This window comes from Cololabis saira, chromosome 7, assembly GCF_033807715.1.
Source record: "Cololabis saira isolate AMF1-May2022 chromosome 7, fColSai1.1, whole genome shotgun sequence".
NCBI classification, from domain to species: domain Eukaryota; kingdom Metazoa; phylum Chordata; class Actinopteri; order Beloniformes; family Belonidae; genus Cololabis; species Cololabis saira.
Genome location: NC_084593.1, coordinates 30,848,210 through 30,865,191, shown reverse-complemented (window position 1 = coordinate 30,865,191; position 16,982 = coordinate 30,848,210). Strand labels below are relative to the sequence as shown.

The following is a 16,982-nucleotide window of genomic DNA, read 5'->3' as shown; positions in this document are numbered from 1 at the left end:
AGGAGGAGGAGGATGGAGGAGGAGGAGGGGGAGGAGAAATGGTAGGTAAATACAGATCAAAAGGTTTGGTTGTGCTTATGATTTCCAGATCCAAATCCATTTGTTTAAACCAAACTATTACGCTAAGACTGAATTTCCAGAGGGAGTCTTCCCAAAGGGATTAATTAAGTCTCTAAGTGTAGCACAAGTATATCGTTGTTGTAGGTGACAAATGAAGCCCTGCTTTTTTGCCATGGCACAACTTTCTGACTTTTTCACCCTTTCTGTCCAACAGCACACTGGCCGTGCTATCTATCACTTCATCCACCCATCAATGCTCTCCGTCAATGTGTCTTATCGCTGAACAGGTTAGAGCACAGTTTCCAGACCCCCCCTCCCTCAACCCGTCTGTCACCTGCAAACCGGAAAAACGACCGGCTCTAATCTTGTATCTCTCAACTCCTGCCACGGTGAGAGGGTTACCAGTGCCAACCAACAGTTTTATCTCTGGCCAGCAGAGGCGAGACCCTATCTCCTGGACACACACACACACCTACACACACCTACACACACCTACACACACACACACACACAATGGAGCACCTTCACCAAAGCTGTGCACAAATACATACAACTCCCACACAACTTTACCAGACATAACAAGTCATGCACACATGTAATGTGTGTACATGCAAACTCACACCTATGTCATCCTCCAATTATATCTAAACACACACATATACACACATAAAATATTCCTGCACGCTCAGAAAACAGTGTGACGATGACAAGTGCTCCAAGGACTGAGGCAGGACCAAAATATTCTTTATCACTTGATGGTGCAGAGCTTAATTTTAAGGGCAGTTTTTTTTATATATATATATATATAGTCCAGCCTGAAAGATTTAGCAGCTGACGCTGCTGCATTTACTTTAACACAAACCTACCTCCACTGAATAATACAGAAATACTGAGATGGCCAAGTGCAGTTTTTAAACTATTTTCAATTAAATCTACATTCTGCGTCAAACACAGTAAAGTAAAAATACTGGTAAGTTAAAGTAAGAGCTGAAACTGAAAACTTTTGTGGGTGAAAACATAGCTCAGTAGAGCTAAGCAAATTTGCATTTAATCAATTTGAAAAAAGGTTTTAATGCATAGTTAGTTGCCCAGACGGCGCGTCCACGCACCCACACACTAACACAGAAGCACACACTCCAAAAACTCATCACTCCAGCGACATTTCATTGCGCAATCCATCTTAATCAGCTAGCCCATCAGAGACAATATATCCTCCCCTCCATCTCCCTCTCCTGCTCCGGACTGAGTGATTGAGGGGTGTAAAGAGGAGGATGTTTCTGCCCACTGTCTCCTCCCTTCCATATACACCCCCACACACACCACCCTCTGCCTCACCAGGACAGCTCTTAAGTGCTTGTGGGTTTTTATGTTAGTAGTGTTTTATAGGAGTGGGCAGAAGCCAGGAGCTGTAAAAGTGAGGAAGGAGGGAGGGACAGCGGCCGGTCTGGGGAGGAGAAGAAGCAGGAGGAGCTGAGAGTCACTGTAAATCGGGCCTTTATTGAGAAAGACACAAAACAACAAACGGCGCCCATGGCCGGCTTCTCTGCAACGCCCCGCTTATGTGATCAGCCCTCACTAGGGAGGACGCACTGAGGACAGAAAAGGCAGCGCTAACTAAGCTCCATCTGTTAATTTGCTGGTCTTCAGTGCCCTTTTGTCTGGGTTGGTTTGCATCTGCTCATACAAGTGCAAGCGTCTGTCTTAGTTTTGACATACATCTGTCAGTCACTGTCTCCATCAGCCAGACCTGTAGGCCGCCACCCATCTTACCCTCCAGTCTTCCAGTCTTGGACATAATTGGCCACGGTTGGCTTCAATTGAATGTTTACCACCTTTGAAGCTAAGTGAGGCTCCACAGACTTTCACAGAAGCCAGTAAAAAAAACTACAATACTCCCCCCGTCATAATCAAAAGCATTGACGAGGAGGATTTTCTGACACTGCAGCTTTTTCGTTAGATCTGCAACAAGTGAGGTTATCTCTTAAACAAGTGGAACAAAGTGCCCCCAATGCTCTCTGTCATTTTGATCTTATATTACTTCATGCACGACTGTCACTCAAAGCCTCTTGGTCAGATGGTCATCAAAGACAAGGTCAGTGCTCACGGCTTGAATGAGTTTCTGCAATGGCTCTGCATTGGTGTCTCACGCACATGTCGACATGTAATTAGTGTCTCGCGGCCACTTGGGGCCAGAACAATCTGGGGCGTGGGCTACTCTTGGCTGTGTTGGTGGTCCGGTAGCTTTGCTCACAAGTGAAAGTGGAAAAAGATTTGTTAAATTCAGGAAAAAAAAATTGTTACTGTTGACATCTTCCCAACTCAAGACAGCTTTCAACCAATTAGCACTAAATCTACATGTAGCATCGACATGAGCGATGTGCGTTTAGCTTTTTTGAGGACTTGACACAAGCCCATCTGCTGTAGATGAATATCCAAATTTCTTCTCTCTTCATTGGGTGAGACCAGCACAGAATGATACCTACGTGGTACCTTAAATGAGCCCTTAGTCAACAAAATGGCCACAGAGAAACTCAGCTGGACAGCCAATCAATCAGACAGAAAAAGAGGATCTGCTGCCCAAAGCCCCTTAGAGAGAACCCTGTACCTGCTTGTTGCCATGGAAATGCAGTTCAAGATTTAAATACTAGCCTGTCCTCTCCCTGCCTCGCTTTTATCTTCTTCTTTCCATTCCTCCAGACTCCTCTGGTGCTTTTTGTCTGTCGGTTTGCTGACTCTCCCTCCCCCTCAGTCATTTTCCTCTGGCGTTGTTGAGTTTTTCCGTTCCCCCCCTCCCCTCACCTTGTCTCGTCCTCTCTGCAAAATGACACTTTACAAGCCGTCCTCTTGTTAATTCCATGGTACTTTGCATCCTGCAACTCTGTAAACTCTCCTGTAAAACACACCTTTGAATACGAGCTTACCTCCCCTGACACACAGAGACAGTTACTTGTTGTGTAGACACGCATAATAACTTAATTATTTGTAGGCAGAAACATGTGAATGCTTGCAATTGCACTCACAACAGCAAGCAATAACTTTGTAAATGAGAGTCAACGGTCAACATATTCACTGGATGCTGGCACAACAGCCACCTGCTGACAGACAGCTGCCAATGAAAATCTATAATTTTCAACTAAACCCTCATCATCGAGCATCATCTAGGCATGCTGGCCTCCTTCGCTCTCCCTTGATGCACCGCCTATGCCAAGAGACAGATTAAATTTCCCCCAAATGACAAACAGAGTTTCAGCAGTGTGTGAAAGTATGAATGAACTGGTTTTTGGCTCCATCTAATGGGTGCTAAACAAACTATATTCCTTCTTTGAGGTGCAAAAAAACAACAACATTTGAACGACATTCTGGTTTTGGAAAACAATACATTGCTGTGATTTATAGCCCTTATTGTTTTTTCAATAAAATACAAAATAAAAAACAGGGAATCCCTCAATCAAGAGGAAAAAGAAGATGGAATAATGACAAAAATTCTTTTAAATAGACTTCACTTCAAAATAAATTAATAATAATAAAAATGATTGATCAACCCCTCCTTGAACCGCCACCTTACTGTGGTGGAGGGGTTTGTGTGCCCGAGTGATCCTAGGAGCTACGTTGTCGGGGGCACTTTCGCCCCTGGTAGGGACTCCCATGGCAAACAGGTCCTGGGTGACGGGCCAGACTAAGAGCGGTTCACAAAGCTTACCATGGATAACAAAAGATCAAGGACCGTTACGTCGCCCGGATCGGCGTCACCGGGGCCCCGCCCTGGAGCCAGGCCTGGGGTTGGGGCTCGTAGGCGAGCGCCTGGTGGCCGGGTCTTTGCCCGTGGGACCCGGCCGGGCTCAGCCCGAAACGGCGACGCGGGTCCGCCTTCCAGTAGGCCCACCACCCGCAGGAAGGACCATGGCAGGCCGGTGCATTGTGGGCTGGGTAGCAGTCGTGGCGGGGTGCCTCGACGACCCAATCCCTGGACATCAACCCTCACAGTGGGGACATGGAATGTCACCTCGCTGGGGGGGAAGGAGCCGGAGCTTGTGCGTGAGGTTGAGAGATACCGGCTAGAGATAGTCGGGCTCACCTCCACACATAGCTTGGGCTCTGGAACCCAGCTCCTTGAAGGGGGCTGGACCCTCCACTACTCTGGAGTTGCCCAGGGTGGGAGGCGGCGGGCTGGTGTGGGCTTGGTTATAGCCCCCCAGCTCAGCCGCCATGTGTTGGAGTTCACCCCGGTGAACGAGAGGGTCGCTTCCCTGCGCCTTCGGGTCGGGGATAGGTCTCTCACTGTTGTTTGCGCCTACGGGCCGAACAGCAGTGGGGAGTACCCGGCCTTCTTGGAGTCCCTGGGAGGAGTACTTGATAGTGCTCCAACTGGGGACTCCATTGTTCTACTGGGGGACTTCAACGCTCACGTGGGCAATGACAGTGATACCTGGAGAGGCGTGATTGGGAGGAACGGCCTCCCCGATCTGAACCCGAGCGGTGTTTTGTTGTTGGACTTCTGTGCGAGTCACAGTTTGTCCATCACGAACACCATGTTCAGGCATAAGGGTGTCCATCAGTGCACGTGGCACCAGGACACCCTAGGCCGGAGGTCAATGATCGACTTTGTTGTCGTTTCATCTGACCTTCGGCCGCATGTCCTGGACACTCGGGTGAAGAGAGGGGCTGAGCTGTCAACTGATCACCACCTGGTGGTGAGTTGGATGCGCTGGCGGAGGAGGAGGTTGGACAGACCGGGCAGACCCAAACGGATTGTGAGGGTCTGTTGGGAACGTCTGGCTGAGCCCCCTGTCAGGGACATCTTCAACTCCCACCTCCGGGAGAGCTTCTCTCGGATCCCGGGGGAGGCGGGGGACATCGAGTCCGAGTGGACCATGTTCTCTGCCTCCATTGTCAACGCGGCGGCTCGAAGCTGTGGACGCAAGGTCTCCGGTGCCTGTCGTGGCGGCAATCCTAGAACCCGGTGGTGGACACCGGAAGTACAGGATGCCGTCAGACTGAAGAAGGAGTCCTACCGGGCTATGTTGGCCGGTGGGACTCCGGACGCAGTAGATAGGTACCGTCAGGCCAAGCGGGCCGCGGCTCGGGCAGTCCTGGAGGCAAAAACTCGGGTCTGGGAGGAGTTCGGGGAGGCCATGGAGGAGGACTTTCGGTCGGCCTCGAGGAAATTCTGGAGGACCGTTCGGCGCCTCAGAAGGGGGAAGCAGTACTGTGCCGGCACCATTTATGGTGCTGGTGGGGAGCTGTTGACCTCGACTGGGGACATTGTCGGACGGTGGAAGGAATACTTTGAGGATCTCCTTAACCCGACTGACATGCCTTCCACTGAGGAAGCAGAGGGTTGGGGCTCGGAGGCGTGCTCATCCATCACCCAAGCCGAGGTCACCGAGGTGGTTCGTAAGCTCCTCGGTGGCCGGGCACCGGGGGTGGATGAGATTCGCCCTGAGTACCTCAAGTCTCTGGATGTCGTAGGGCTGTCTTGGCTGACACGCCTCTGCGACATTGCATGGAGGAAGGGGACAGTACCGCTGGGGTGGCAAACCGGGGTGGTGGTCCCTCTGTTTAAAAAGGGGGACCGGAGAGTGTGTTCCAACTACAGGGGGATCACACTTCTCAGCCTCCCGGGGAAAGTCTACGCCAGGGTACTGGAGAGGAGATTACGGCCGATAGTCGAACCTCGGATTCAGGAGGAACAATGCGGTTTTCGTCCGGGTCGTGGAACACTGGACCAGCTCTATACCCTCCGCAGGGTGCTCGAGGGTTCATGGGAATTTGCCCAACCAGTCTACATGTGTTTTGTGGATCTGGAGAAGGCATTTGACCGTGTCCCTCGTGCCATTCTGTGGGGGGTGCTGAGTGAGTATGGAGTCCGGGGCCCTCTACTAAGGGCTGTCCGGTCTCTGTATGATCGAAGCAGGAGTCTGGTTCGCATTGCCGGCAGTAAGTCAGACTTGTTCCCGGTGCATGTTGGACTCCGGCAGGGCTGCCCTTTGTCACCGGTCCTGTTCATAATTTTTATGGACAGGATTTCTAGGCGCAGCCAGGGGCCGGAGGGGATCCGGTTTGGGAACCTCAGGATTTCATCTCTGCTTTTTGCAGATGATGTTGTCCTGTTGGCTTCATCAGACCGGGACCTCCAGCATGTGCTGGGGCGGTTTGCGGCCGAGTGCGACGCGGCAGGGATGAGAATCAGCACCTCCAAGACCGAGGCCATGGTTCTCGACCGGAAAAGGGTGGCATGCCTTCTCCGGGTGGGTGGAGAAGTCCTGCCTCAGGTGGAGGAGTTCAAGTATCTCGGGATCTTGTTCACGAGTGAGGGAACAATGGAGCGTGAGATTGACAGACGGATCGGTGCAGCGTCCGCAGTAATGCGGTCGATGTACTGGACCGTCGTGGTAAAGAGGGAGCTGAGTCGAAAGGCGAAGCTCTCGATTTACCGGTCAATCTACGCCCCTACCCTCACCTATGGTCATGAACTTTGGGTAGTGACCGAAAGGACAAGATCGCGGATACAAGCGGCCGAGATGAGTTTCCTCCGCAGGGTGGCTGGACGCTCCCTTAGAGATAGGGTGAGGAGTTCGGTCACCCGGGAGGAGCTCGGAGTCGAGCCGCTGCTCCTCCACATTGAGAGGAGTCAGCTGAGGTGGCTTGGGCATCTGTACCGGATGCCTCCTGGACGCCTCCCTAGGGAGGTGTTCCAGGCATGTCCCACCGGGAGGAGACCCCGGGGAAGACCCAGGACACGCTGGAGAGACTATGTCTCTCGGCTGGCCTGGGAACGCCTCGGACTCCCCCCGGAAGAGCTGGAGGAGGTGTCTGGGGTGAGGGAAGTCTGGGCATCCCTGCTGAGGCTGCTGCCCCCGCGACCCGGTAACGGATAAGCGGGAGAAGATGAGTGAGTGAGTGATGATTGATCAAGTTCCAACTTTCTACCATACTGTAGCATTTGACAGATCTGCTTTACCAGATGGAGCCTCGTCATGAACTCCATTTCCTTTCTGTCCCCCAATTTCGACACAAATATTACAGGTGTCTGAGTTTATGCATCTTTCCTGATTATGCTCTTTTCTCCGTGGCAAAATGGATTATAATCCTTAAAAGGGACTTTTTCGAAACCAAACCGAGTTTCCCTTGATGGAATGAGAAAGGTATCCAAAATTTAAACATATTGTACACCTATGAGCTATGCAATTATTTCAGAGTTAATAGCCATCATCTCCTGCTCATCTACCGGACATGAAACCGTATTTCAAAACTAACTCTGGAAATTAGCTTTTTTAAATTTGAAGATTGATCTTTAAATGTTTAATTTGACCAGAAAGAATCAAGAAAAAGTCTGGCATCACCTCCGTGTCCACAGAAAGTGCAAGATTCCCTTTTATCACCTTTAGCCCAATCTTCTGCAGACCATGACTGTCGCTCTTCGATCCAACATAAGTGTAAGTGCAAATTTATACTTTATTTATACGACGTACTGACTCCTGTGTCTGATCATTTGCTTTTCATTTCGTTTGTTGTCAGTTTTCTATTATTCAGACAAACTGCTTTAAGTTTGAATCCAGGCACTGGAACATCCACATGTACGCCTCCTCGCTAAAACGCTGATAATTTTTTTTGTTCTTGCTTTAAATTTTAGATACAGCTGAATGTAAATAAGCAACATCATTTGTCATACTTCACGCTGAACCGCCTTTCCATTATCTCAACCGACAGTTCACTAGCTGGGGTCATGTTTCCCCTCAATCGGCCAGGTGCAAACGATTATTAGCGTCTTTAATCACACAGACTAATGGCATATTTACACTTGTAAAAGTCAAAATGTGATTCAATTTTTTTCTCAATATGATCGGAAGAGAATGCCACTTAATTAAATCATAATTAAAGTCTTTTTAGATCCATTCAGCTGTCACAAATTAGGATTTGTAAAAAAAAAACCTGAATGACAATTCCATATTTTTTTCCCAGATTTTGTTCTTTATGACTCCAGATTCTGGATCTCTTAGGTCACTTGCTGCCTTTTCTTTGATTTATATTATTCAAAGTGAAATATGTTAAGGTTGAGACAAAACAAGGCAATTGCATCAGTAACCTCTCACTTGTGATGTCATTTTATGGTTGTGATAAATGTAACATTTTGGAAATTAATAATCAACTTAACAACTGATTAAAATAATAATATTTCACTGCACTGCATTGGCCAGTAAATTCATACAGAACATGCAGAAGGTTCCAGATGTGAACAGATGCAATCTTCCCAGATTAAATAGCAAAGATGGGAAAGCTACAATTGGGATTTTTCGGGGATAGTCTTGATCACTGCAGTCAGCTTCAGCACTTTTTTCCTTGAAGTCACCTTACACTTATTTACTTAAGAAATATTAATTTCCCATTAAGTAAAATAAATATGTTACAGAAAGAAATAATGAAAGTAAATTAACACAGCATGTTCAGATAAAAAATTTTAATTAAATCCAAGTTTTCTGAGAGGATTCTGGTTTCATTAGCTTTGGAAAGCTGTCTGCTTTTTTTGTTTCTCATATTTTAAAACACAGTGATATTCCTCCAACGACTTTGAAATCAAGTGTTTCTGAACAATCCATCAGGAGAAAAGTGCTGCGCTATCAAATTCAGAGACTTGTCAGACAACTTTCAGCTTCCAGATGAGACTAACTGTTTCAGATTTAGATTTATAACTTAATAATTTATGACAATTATAACTCGTGACCAGCACTGACATCTTCATAGATAACATCTCTTCATAGTTTTTTCCTTGTGTCGATTTCAACAAGTAAGTGCAAAGTTTCTTCTTCATATAGCTCACTCTCAACTCTTCACATGGGAGGAGCCTTCTCCTCCCATCTTAGAAAATCTGATCAGGTGTTTTGCTCATTTTCATGGAAACTATCAAAACTATAAATGCACTATTTCCATGCCATTAAGTTTGAGCCTTTTTCTTGTTGCACCAACATCTCATGGGGCACCAAGAAGAATTATCAATTGTTAACAGTAACAGATAAGCTGATTTCGTGATTTGGCTATGCTTTAAAAGGTTCAATCTTTTCATCTTTAGTAATTATTTAAAAAATTCACGTAAAATGCTACACTTGATTTTGTTTATCTACATTTAAAGTTTCCTGGCAGCCACTTCCTGCTTGCTGTGATTCTTAAATGCGTATCATTATTATTCTCTTATTGATGTGACCTGCAAGGACTTCAATTCAAAGAAAGATTCAGGGTACATCAGCCATGATAAAGCTTTTAGTCTTTCCTCCTGCATATTGAGGAAACATAACACTCATCTTCAAAGCAAAAACGGTCCTTACAGGTGCTTTCTGCTATATTTGTGGGAACAAATTTGCACATCAATGCACAAACAGATTAGAAGCTGTTCAAAGCTTTTAAAAACACAAACCTTTGTGTTCTTTCCCTGTGGTCAGCTCCTCCTTACGTAAAATATGAAATTAATGTGCACGCATTTCTTTCCCAGCTCAGTTCTCTCTTGTCTTGCAGAAATGTGACATTAAGCAAAAGTTTTATTTTGTTTTTTTAACTTTCTTTATTATCATGTGACCAAATAAATAACTGTTAACGATGCTAGATGACTCAACTCACACACTTACCCAACAATAAGACATGGACAAACACACACACACACACACACACAAAGATACACGTACCTGCATTGACAATAGCATCTATCTCCAGCTTGGTGATGTCGCCACTGTAGACAGAAATCTTCTGGTCCAGCTTTTCACTCCTCTTGTAGCGACCTTTCTCAACACCACCTGATGAAACATGCAAATACAGTTCCCTTTTTAACCGTATCTATGCAGTTTATATACAGGAGCGCTTTGTTTCTACAATCATCACACAATGAGCATTTTGGGGGCACAATGTGGGGTTCAGCACCCAAAGACACTTTATCATATGATGCAGATGAGGTTCAAACCCCCAACCTTACGTTCAGAGGAAGATCTACTCTTCAAACTGATACACAGATGCCCCAACAAATATTTAACAACAACACAACAACAAATGACATCGCAAAGTAGATCAACAGACTTGAGCAAAAAGGAGTTGTTTCTGATCATTTTAAATCTGTCTACAACACCATCAACATCTGAGCTTTGAACAACGCCGCAGAATTACTTACAAAGCAATATATGTGTGAGTAAATGAAAGAGCGAAAAGAACAACACCTTTGAGTACTTTGTGCAATGTCCCAGCCCCCTTTCTGTGTAAAAACTAGCCATCAAATTTCAATGGTGGTCAATACAACTTCTCGTGTATTCACTGTAAAGATTACCGTAATGATCATATATAAGGCGCACTGCATTATAAGGCGCACTGCCGTTTTTTTGAGAAAATTAAAGGCTTTTAGATGCGCCTTATAGTGCGGAAAATACGGTAATAACCACAAATGTTTTTGTGAGTGCTGCCCGGATCCCACAGCTTCCCCGTTAAATGGTCTCTGGGGATTGCCTGAAGAGACTAATCTCTCCTTTTACTATCCCTCAAGCCAGTAACCAAAAACAGAATCCAGGATTATATCATTTGATGAGCTAAATACTAGGCTGCCGCTTTTAGGCACGATGGAGCTTTTTTACAACCTGCCACCAGTATCTTTACAGCATTTGTCTACAACCAAGGGGAGCATGGAACATTTCAAGGACAGAGACAATGTTTGCATTTTACTCTTTTCCCCTGTATAGAACACAAGCAGCTGTGATGTCACTAAAACTGCTTCTCTGTTACATCATATGGAATCTTCAGTGTGAAACCAGATTCCATTTGTTAAAACAGATGTTAGACCTGAACAGGACGCATCTGACACTTTGAAATTCACTTCAGACGACACAAGCAGAAGTCAGAGTAATTTTACTTTATAAGTGACAAAGACGGAACACAATAAGAAGAGGAAAAGCAATAAGATCAGATACACAGCACACTGAGTGTCTGAAGGCAGCATTATGATATTTTCCCCTCAGTCTCAATTGTCTGATAAAGGTAACTGTCAAAAAATATATTATTTACTATTGAATATTCAGTGAAATGTAAGACATCAGGACAAGTTGTGAAAAGCACCAGACAAAAGTCATGAAAAGTTGTTTGTATAAAGATTGATAGCTGTTTCCTTCATCAACAACTCGACGCTACTTCCACCCAACTGCATTTTTTTTTTTTTTCATTAAAATGTTCACTAAATGAGATTGTGTATCTTAAACACACTCGGGTGGTGATTTTGTTTTTGGCTTTCAGCAACAGAATTAGGACCAAACTGTTTTTGGAGGAAAGTTAATTATCTCTGAACCACTATCGAGGAGAAAAATACAATCTTCCAACTAAACTTTCAAGTGACAAGCCTTAAGTGTGGTTGATAAGCCATTACAACCATTAGCTTCCAGGTAAAATGGTGTTGATTACTAGCCTTGATTTTATCTTTTGCCTTTATTTTGTGTAGCAAAAGTAGATTAAGATGATTAAGACTTAAAAAGTGTACCTGACTGCTGAGGTTAAGTGTCCTCAGACAAACTCTATGCTGTGAAATAAAAACCATTTCTTGGGTGGATACACGCCAAAGGAGCAACCAGTAATGCAGAAAAAAAAACAAAAGTAGTAATTCCAAATAAATCATCTGGCCGCCCTGGTGTGAATTTCCCAGCAGCCTCTTATACCCACTCCCCAACCCACTCTCTCTCCCTCTCTCTCACACTCTTTCTGGGCTGTTTTTATTTCAGTTGTAATGTCTCATTCAGGAACTTCAGAAAATGGAGTTGAAAGTGTTATTGATCCCATAATCTAATTCACAACAAAAAAGGCCATAATGCTTACACCTAGATCTGGGATGTGACATGTCTTCAAGTTAAATTACTTAATTTCCCTTCAGGGATGAATAAAGTATTTTGAATTGAATTCTCTTTACCAAGACAGGACAAAATGAGATATATAGAAAAAAAAGAAAAAGAAAATAACACAACCTGGAAAGTATAATAAGAGAACACACGAAGGAAACTAAAATAATGCAAAGTAAGAAGAACGTAAAATGAAGAAGAAAACAATAATAAAGGCAAAATTAATGCTGCAAGCAGCGATGAACGGGCCCTCGCACTCATGGCCACAGCCCACCCCCAGGTTCCCCCCACATTCCTAGGTCAATAATACTATAAAAAGAGTATGTGCTGTTCACATAGAACTCAACTTATCATCATAAGCATATCAGAAATGACACCATCCATGACTCTCTATGTCAAACAATTCAAAAGTTATGGCAGAAAATAGGAACTATGAAATATCGACCAATCAGAAGAAGGGGCAGAGCCAATTTACACCAATGAAGGTTAAGGACTCTAAACCATGTGCGATGACACCACCCACGAGTCTTTATGTCAAACCATTCAAAAGTTATTGCGGAAAATAGGAACTATCACATATCGACCAATCAGAAGAAGGGGCGGGGCTAATTCATGCCAATGAAGGTCAAGTACTCAATACAGAGTGAGATGACACCACCCACGAGTATTTATGTCAAAACATTCAAAAGTTATGGCAGAAAGTAGGCGCTTTTTGGAATCTATCGTTGCCACGGTAACGCTTTTGACTGAGAAAAGTAATGTGCGTCGTCGCAGGATGGAGACGCACATTTTGATGTATAACACACCTGGGTGCACGTTACGGTTCGGGCCGCATTAACTGCGGAAGGAATGGCATAGACTTCGCCAAAATTACACGATTGATTGAAAATGGCCGACTTCCTGTTCGGCTTCGGCCATGGCGCCAAGAGACTTCTTAAAGTTGCGACATGATACAGGTGGGTACTGATTTTCGTACATGTACGTCAAACCGTATTGTGGGGCTTGAGGCATAAAGTTTTCTAGGGGGTGCTGTTGAGCCATGAGGCCACGCCCATTAATGCAAACCATTAAATATCAAATTTTTCGCCAGGCCTGGCTTGCGTGCAAAATTTGGTGACTTTTGGAGCACGTTTAGGGGGGCAAAAAGGCCCTCATTTCGTCGGAAAAAGAAGAAAAAAAGAAGAAAGAAGGAAAATTCCTACAGATACAATAGGGCCTTCGCACTGTAAGTGCTCAGGCCCTAAAAATAAGATGAGATAAGATAAAGATAACAATTTAGAATAAACTCTTCTCTCCATCTAAAACTTTGGAGAAAGTGATCTCTGCACAGTGGATATCCATTATGAAGGAAACACTATTTTGAAGCGCTTTCCGTCTGGTTTTAGAGCATTCCTTAGCACAAAGACAGTCCTTGGTAATGTGACCAATGATCTCCTGCCAAGTGCAGACAGAAGTGATTGTTCAATTTTGATTCTATTAGATTTTAATGTTGCTTTTAATGCTGTTGACCACAGTGCCAATGCTTTTACCACTGAGGGGGCGCTCAGTTCAGTTATGGTGTACCACAGGGGTCAGTCCTTGCTCCTCATCTGTTTCCTATTTACATGATGTCTCTGGGCCAGCTTATTAATGACCATAATGTAAATTACTATTTCTACACAACACTCAGCTGTACATGGTCAAAAAAAGTTAGAACCACTTTTTTTTCCACCTAGCTTCCAATACTCTTTCCGAGATCACTTTGTGGCTCATCTGCTTTATACCTCTGTAGTTGCTACAGTTCTGATCATTACCCTTGTTCTTGAAAATCAGTACTACTACACTTTTACTCCAATCTGTATGTATATTTTCACCCTCCAAGATGTTGTTGAACAATCTAGTTAAGTTGTACATTCCCAATTTTACAAGACACTTCCATAACTCTACTGGTACAGGTATGTGGTCACGATCGACTTCTCTACCACTCTTAATTCCCCTCAAATCTGCTTTCACTTTAACCGTAAGTATTTTGTGCTTCAAGGTCCACAGGTTGCTGCCCTTTTAGCCCTTCTCTCATTCTCATTTTCTTCATTCGTAAAATCACCAAAGTACTCTATCTAGCTCTCACACTCTCCTCATTTTAAGACCATTTCCATATACTTAATCAGTCACCCCAACCTGCCACACAGCCCTCCTATCTCAGTCTCTCTGTCTCTCCCATTGCCACAAATCCTTTTCATCCCTCCTTAGTGTTCAGCCTCTTACACAACTCATCATAAGCTTCCTGTTTGGCCTTGCCACCTCACTCTTCTCCTTAAATTGCATCTCCTTGTACTCTTAACCATCTGCTTTTCTCCATCTTTCTCGCTACACCACATTTCCTTCTCCTACTTATACTCTCCTGAACCTCCTTATTCTATCCTAAGTGTCCTTATTTTCCTTCCTCTGTCCAAATGATACAGCAAGCACCTTTCTGCCTTCCTCCATAACATGTACTGTTGTCCTCTCATTTGACAGTTCTTCACTAGGCAAGGCAAGACAAGTTTATTTATATAGCACAATTCAACACAAGGTAATTCAAAGAACTTTACATCAACATTAAAAGCAGCAAGACACAATTAAAACATAAATAACAAATAAAATGAAATAAAATAAGAAAAAGAGGTAAAATAATAGAAAGCACTACCACCCAGATTATGTTCAACATCCACAACCTCATTTATTGCTCCTCCTTTGCTCTTTTCCTCTTTTGTACCACCAGTCATCTTTCATACTACCTACAACAGACTCTTATACCCTTTGGCTACACTCTCCCGATCACCAAGTTGCAGTCACTGGTCTCTTTTACTGTAGATTGCATCTTCTGTAAAGAGCACAGTCCATCTGCATGTATGATGGGAAAAAAAGTATTTCTCATACTTGATGAAATCCAAACTGCTGAGAGCAGCAAAATATAGGCTCGGCCGACTAAACTTGCAGACTAGTACTCTGCCCAAACGAAGATTAACGGTGAGAATCTTAACAGTGCTTTGTCTACTAGAATGAATCATCTTCTATGCTTCAAAATCAGTATGCTTCTTTTGTCCATTGTCATTCTGCGTTGAGATCCCTAATCTATGTTCTGACCCTTTTGCATGCAATTGCTTAATTAAATGTACTGAAATCTGGATCACCTCTGAAGTCTTATTCTTGGTAACTTAGGGTGCTTTCAGACATGTGGCCCGTTTGTTTTGTTCCGATTCAGGGGCTAAATCGATACAGTTGTTTCGTTAGTGGCATTTGTGTTCACAAGGCAACCGTCTGTAGCAGTTCAAATCTATTAACAAATGCCATGCGTGAACCAACTGTTCTCTCATTGGTCAGAAATGAACGTGGAAAGAGTTTCCTCTTCCGTACCCCTGGAAAAACAAAGGTTGAACCACAGTTATGAGTGAGTTGTGTCGGTTGCTGTGTCGATTATGTTCTCACTACAAACGAACCGCTCCAAGTCTGGAATGGAAGCGAGCCGAGACCACCTCTCCTAGGCAATCTCAGCTCGCTTGTTTTGTCCCGCATCCGAGCACGATTGCTGTGTTCATATATACCAAACGAACCGATCTTTAGGGGGAAACGCTCCCTGTTTCGGAACAACTGCTCCAAACGGGACAGGTGTGAAAGCACCCTTAAGCTTGAATTATGGTTCTGCGTCAAACCAACGCAGAGCACACGCCGTCACCGTGACGCCGTCGTGAACCCTTCGGACTTCTCAATCACTCCATTTTGCCGCGGTGCAGTACCCCCTGTGACCGCTAATTCGCGATCTTTTCCTGAATGGTGTATCTGACTTTTTCCGGTCACAGTGAATCAAAGAGATAAGGACAACTATTGTGCAAAAAAAAAAAAAAAAAAAAATCACACATACACGAATAAAAGCGCGCTGAAAGTTCACGACTGCTTCAAACCGGAAACCGGAAATGCGTTGCTTCCGAGCAAACCAATCACAGCTCTCTCTGTCTGCGTCGCCTCGACGCGTAGTTACAATTTTCGGGAGGTGCACATCAGTGACGGCGTCAGTGACGCCGTGTGGTCTGCGTCGACGCGTAGCACACGCCGTAGGCACTGCGTCGTTTTGACGCAGAACCATAACTCAAGCTTTAGACACTAAGTTTTCAGTCCAGTTATTCACCTAGTAGGAAAGAACATGTTAAAGAAGTTTGGCAGGTTTTTCCACAACAGCATGCTCATTTACTTTATGTTTGCTGCTTTGAACAGGATATACCTAGATACTAAGTTAAAATAATTTCATTTTATTGCATTTTCATGGCTTTGTTTGCCATACAGTTACTTAATAAAACTGATGAAAGTATTTCGGACTTTTAGAAATCTCTGACCACCGCTACCACCAAATAAATAACTAAATCTCTACCACCCTCTGGAACTCCCTCCCCAAAAACATCCGTGACTGTACAGACCTCCCAGCATTCAAATCCCATCTCAAAACTCACCTTTACAGAGCAGCTTTTAATGTGTGATTAATGTCCTGTGTCATGTTGTGTCCTTATGTACTGTCCTGTGTATTGTAATTTGTATTATGTGTTTTGTTTTAATGTAAAGCGTCTTTGAGTGCCCTGAAAAGCGCTATATAAATAAAATGTATTATTATTATTATTATTATTATTATTATTACCAGTCAACCCTTAGTGAAATGGACAGTGACCCATGTGGTGTTTCACCTGCAGTGGGAGTCCACGCTGGGATGTCATCCAGCGGCACTGAGTCTGAGGTCCGGTAGTAGGGACGCTTGTCCTTAACAGCCAGAGACAGCAAGAAGTCTGGGACACAAATGTAAAAAGTTTGAAGTGATTTGATATCTAGATGCAAAGAAAGATTTATACATTTCTAGATGGTAAATACTTAAAGGGGACCTATTATGAAAAACACGTTTTCTCTTGCTTTAACATATATAAAGTGGTCTCCCCTCAGCCTGCCAACTCAGAGAAGGAGGAAAGCAACCAAATTCTGCAGTGTCTGTACAGCCGCCCGGATGAGCCATCCAGTGTGATGTGGCTTCTACGAGCCGTTCAGATTCTGCTCCCTTTCGTTACGTAACGACGG

At 44.3% G+C, this 16,982-nt stretch overlaps 1 protein-coding gene across 2 annotated transcripts in view; it reads right to left on the bottom strand.

Moving 5' to 3' along the window:
* The window catches only part of macrod1 (mono-ADP ribosylhydrolase 1), a 150,135-nt gene that overhangs the window by 131,529 nt on the left and 1,624 nt on the right, over positions 1-16,982 (bottom strand). For both annotated transcript variants that reach the window (XM_061725573.1, XM_061725572.1), the window contains exons 2-3: positions 16,601-16,699; positions 9,735-9,842 (exon numbers count right to left, since the gene is read on the bottom strand). In XM_061725573.1, coding sequence (XP_061581557.1) covers positions 9,735-9,842; positions 16,601-16,699 — 207 coding nt within the window. The remainder of the gene's footprint in view (positions 1-9,734; positions 9,843-16,600; positions 16,700-16,982) is intronic.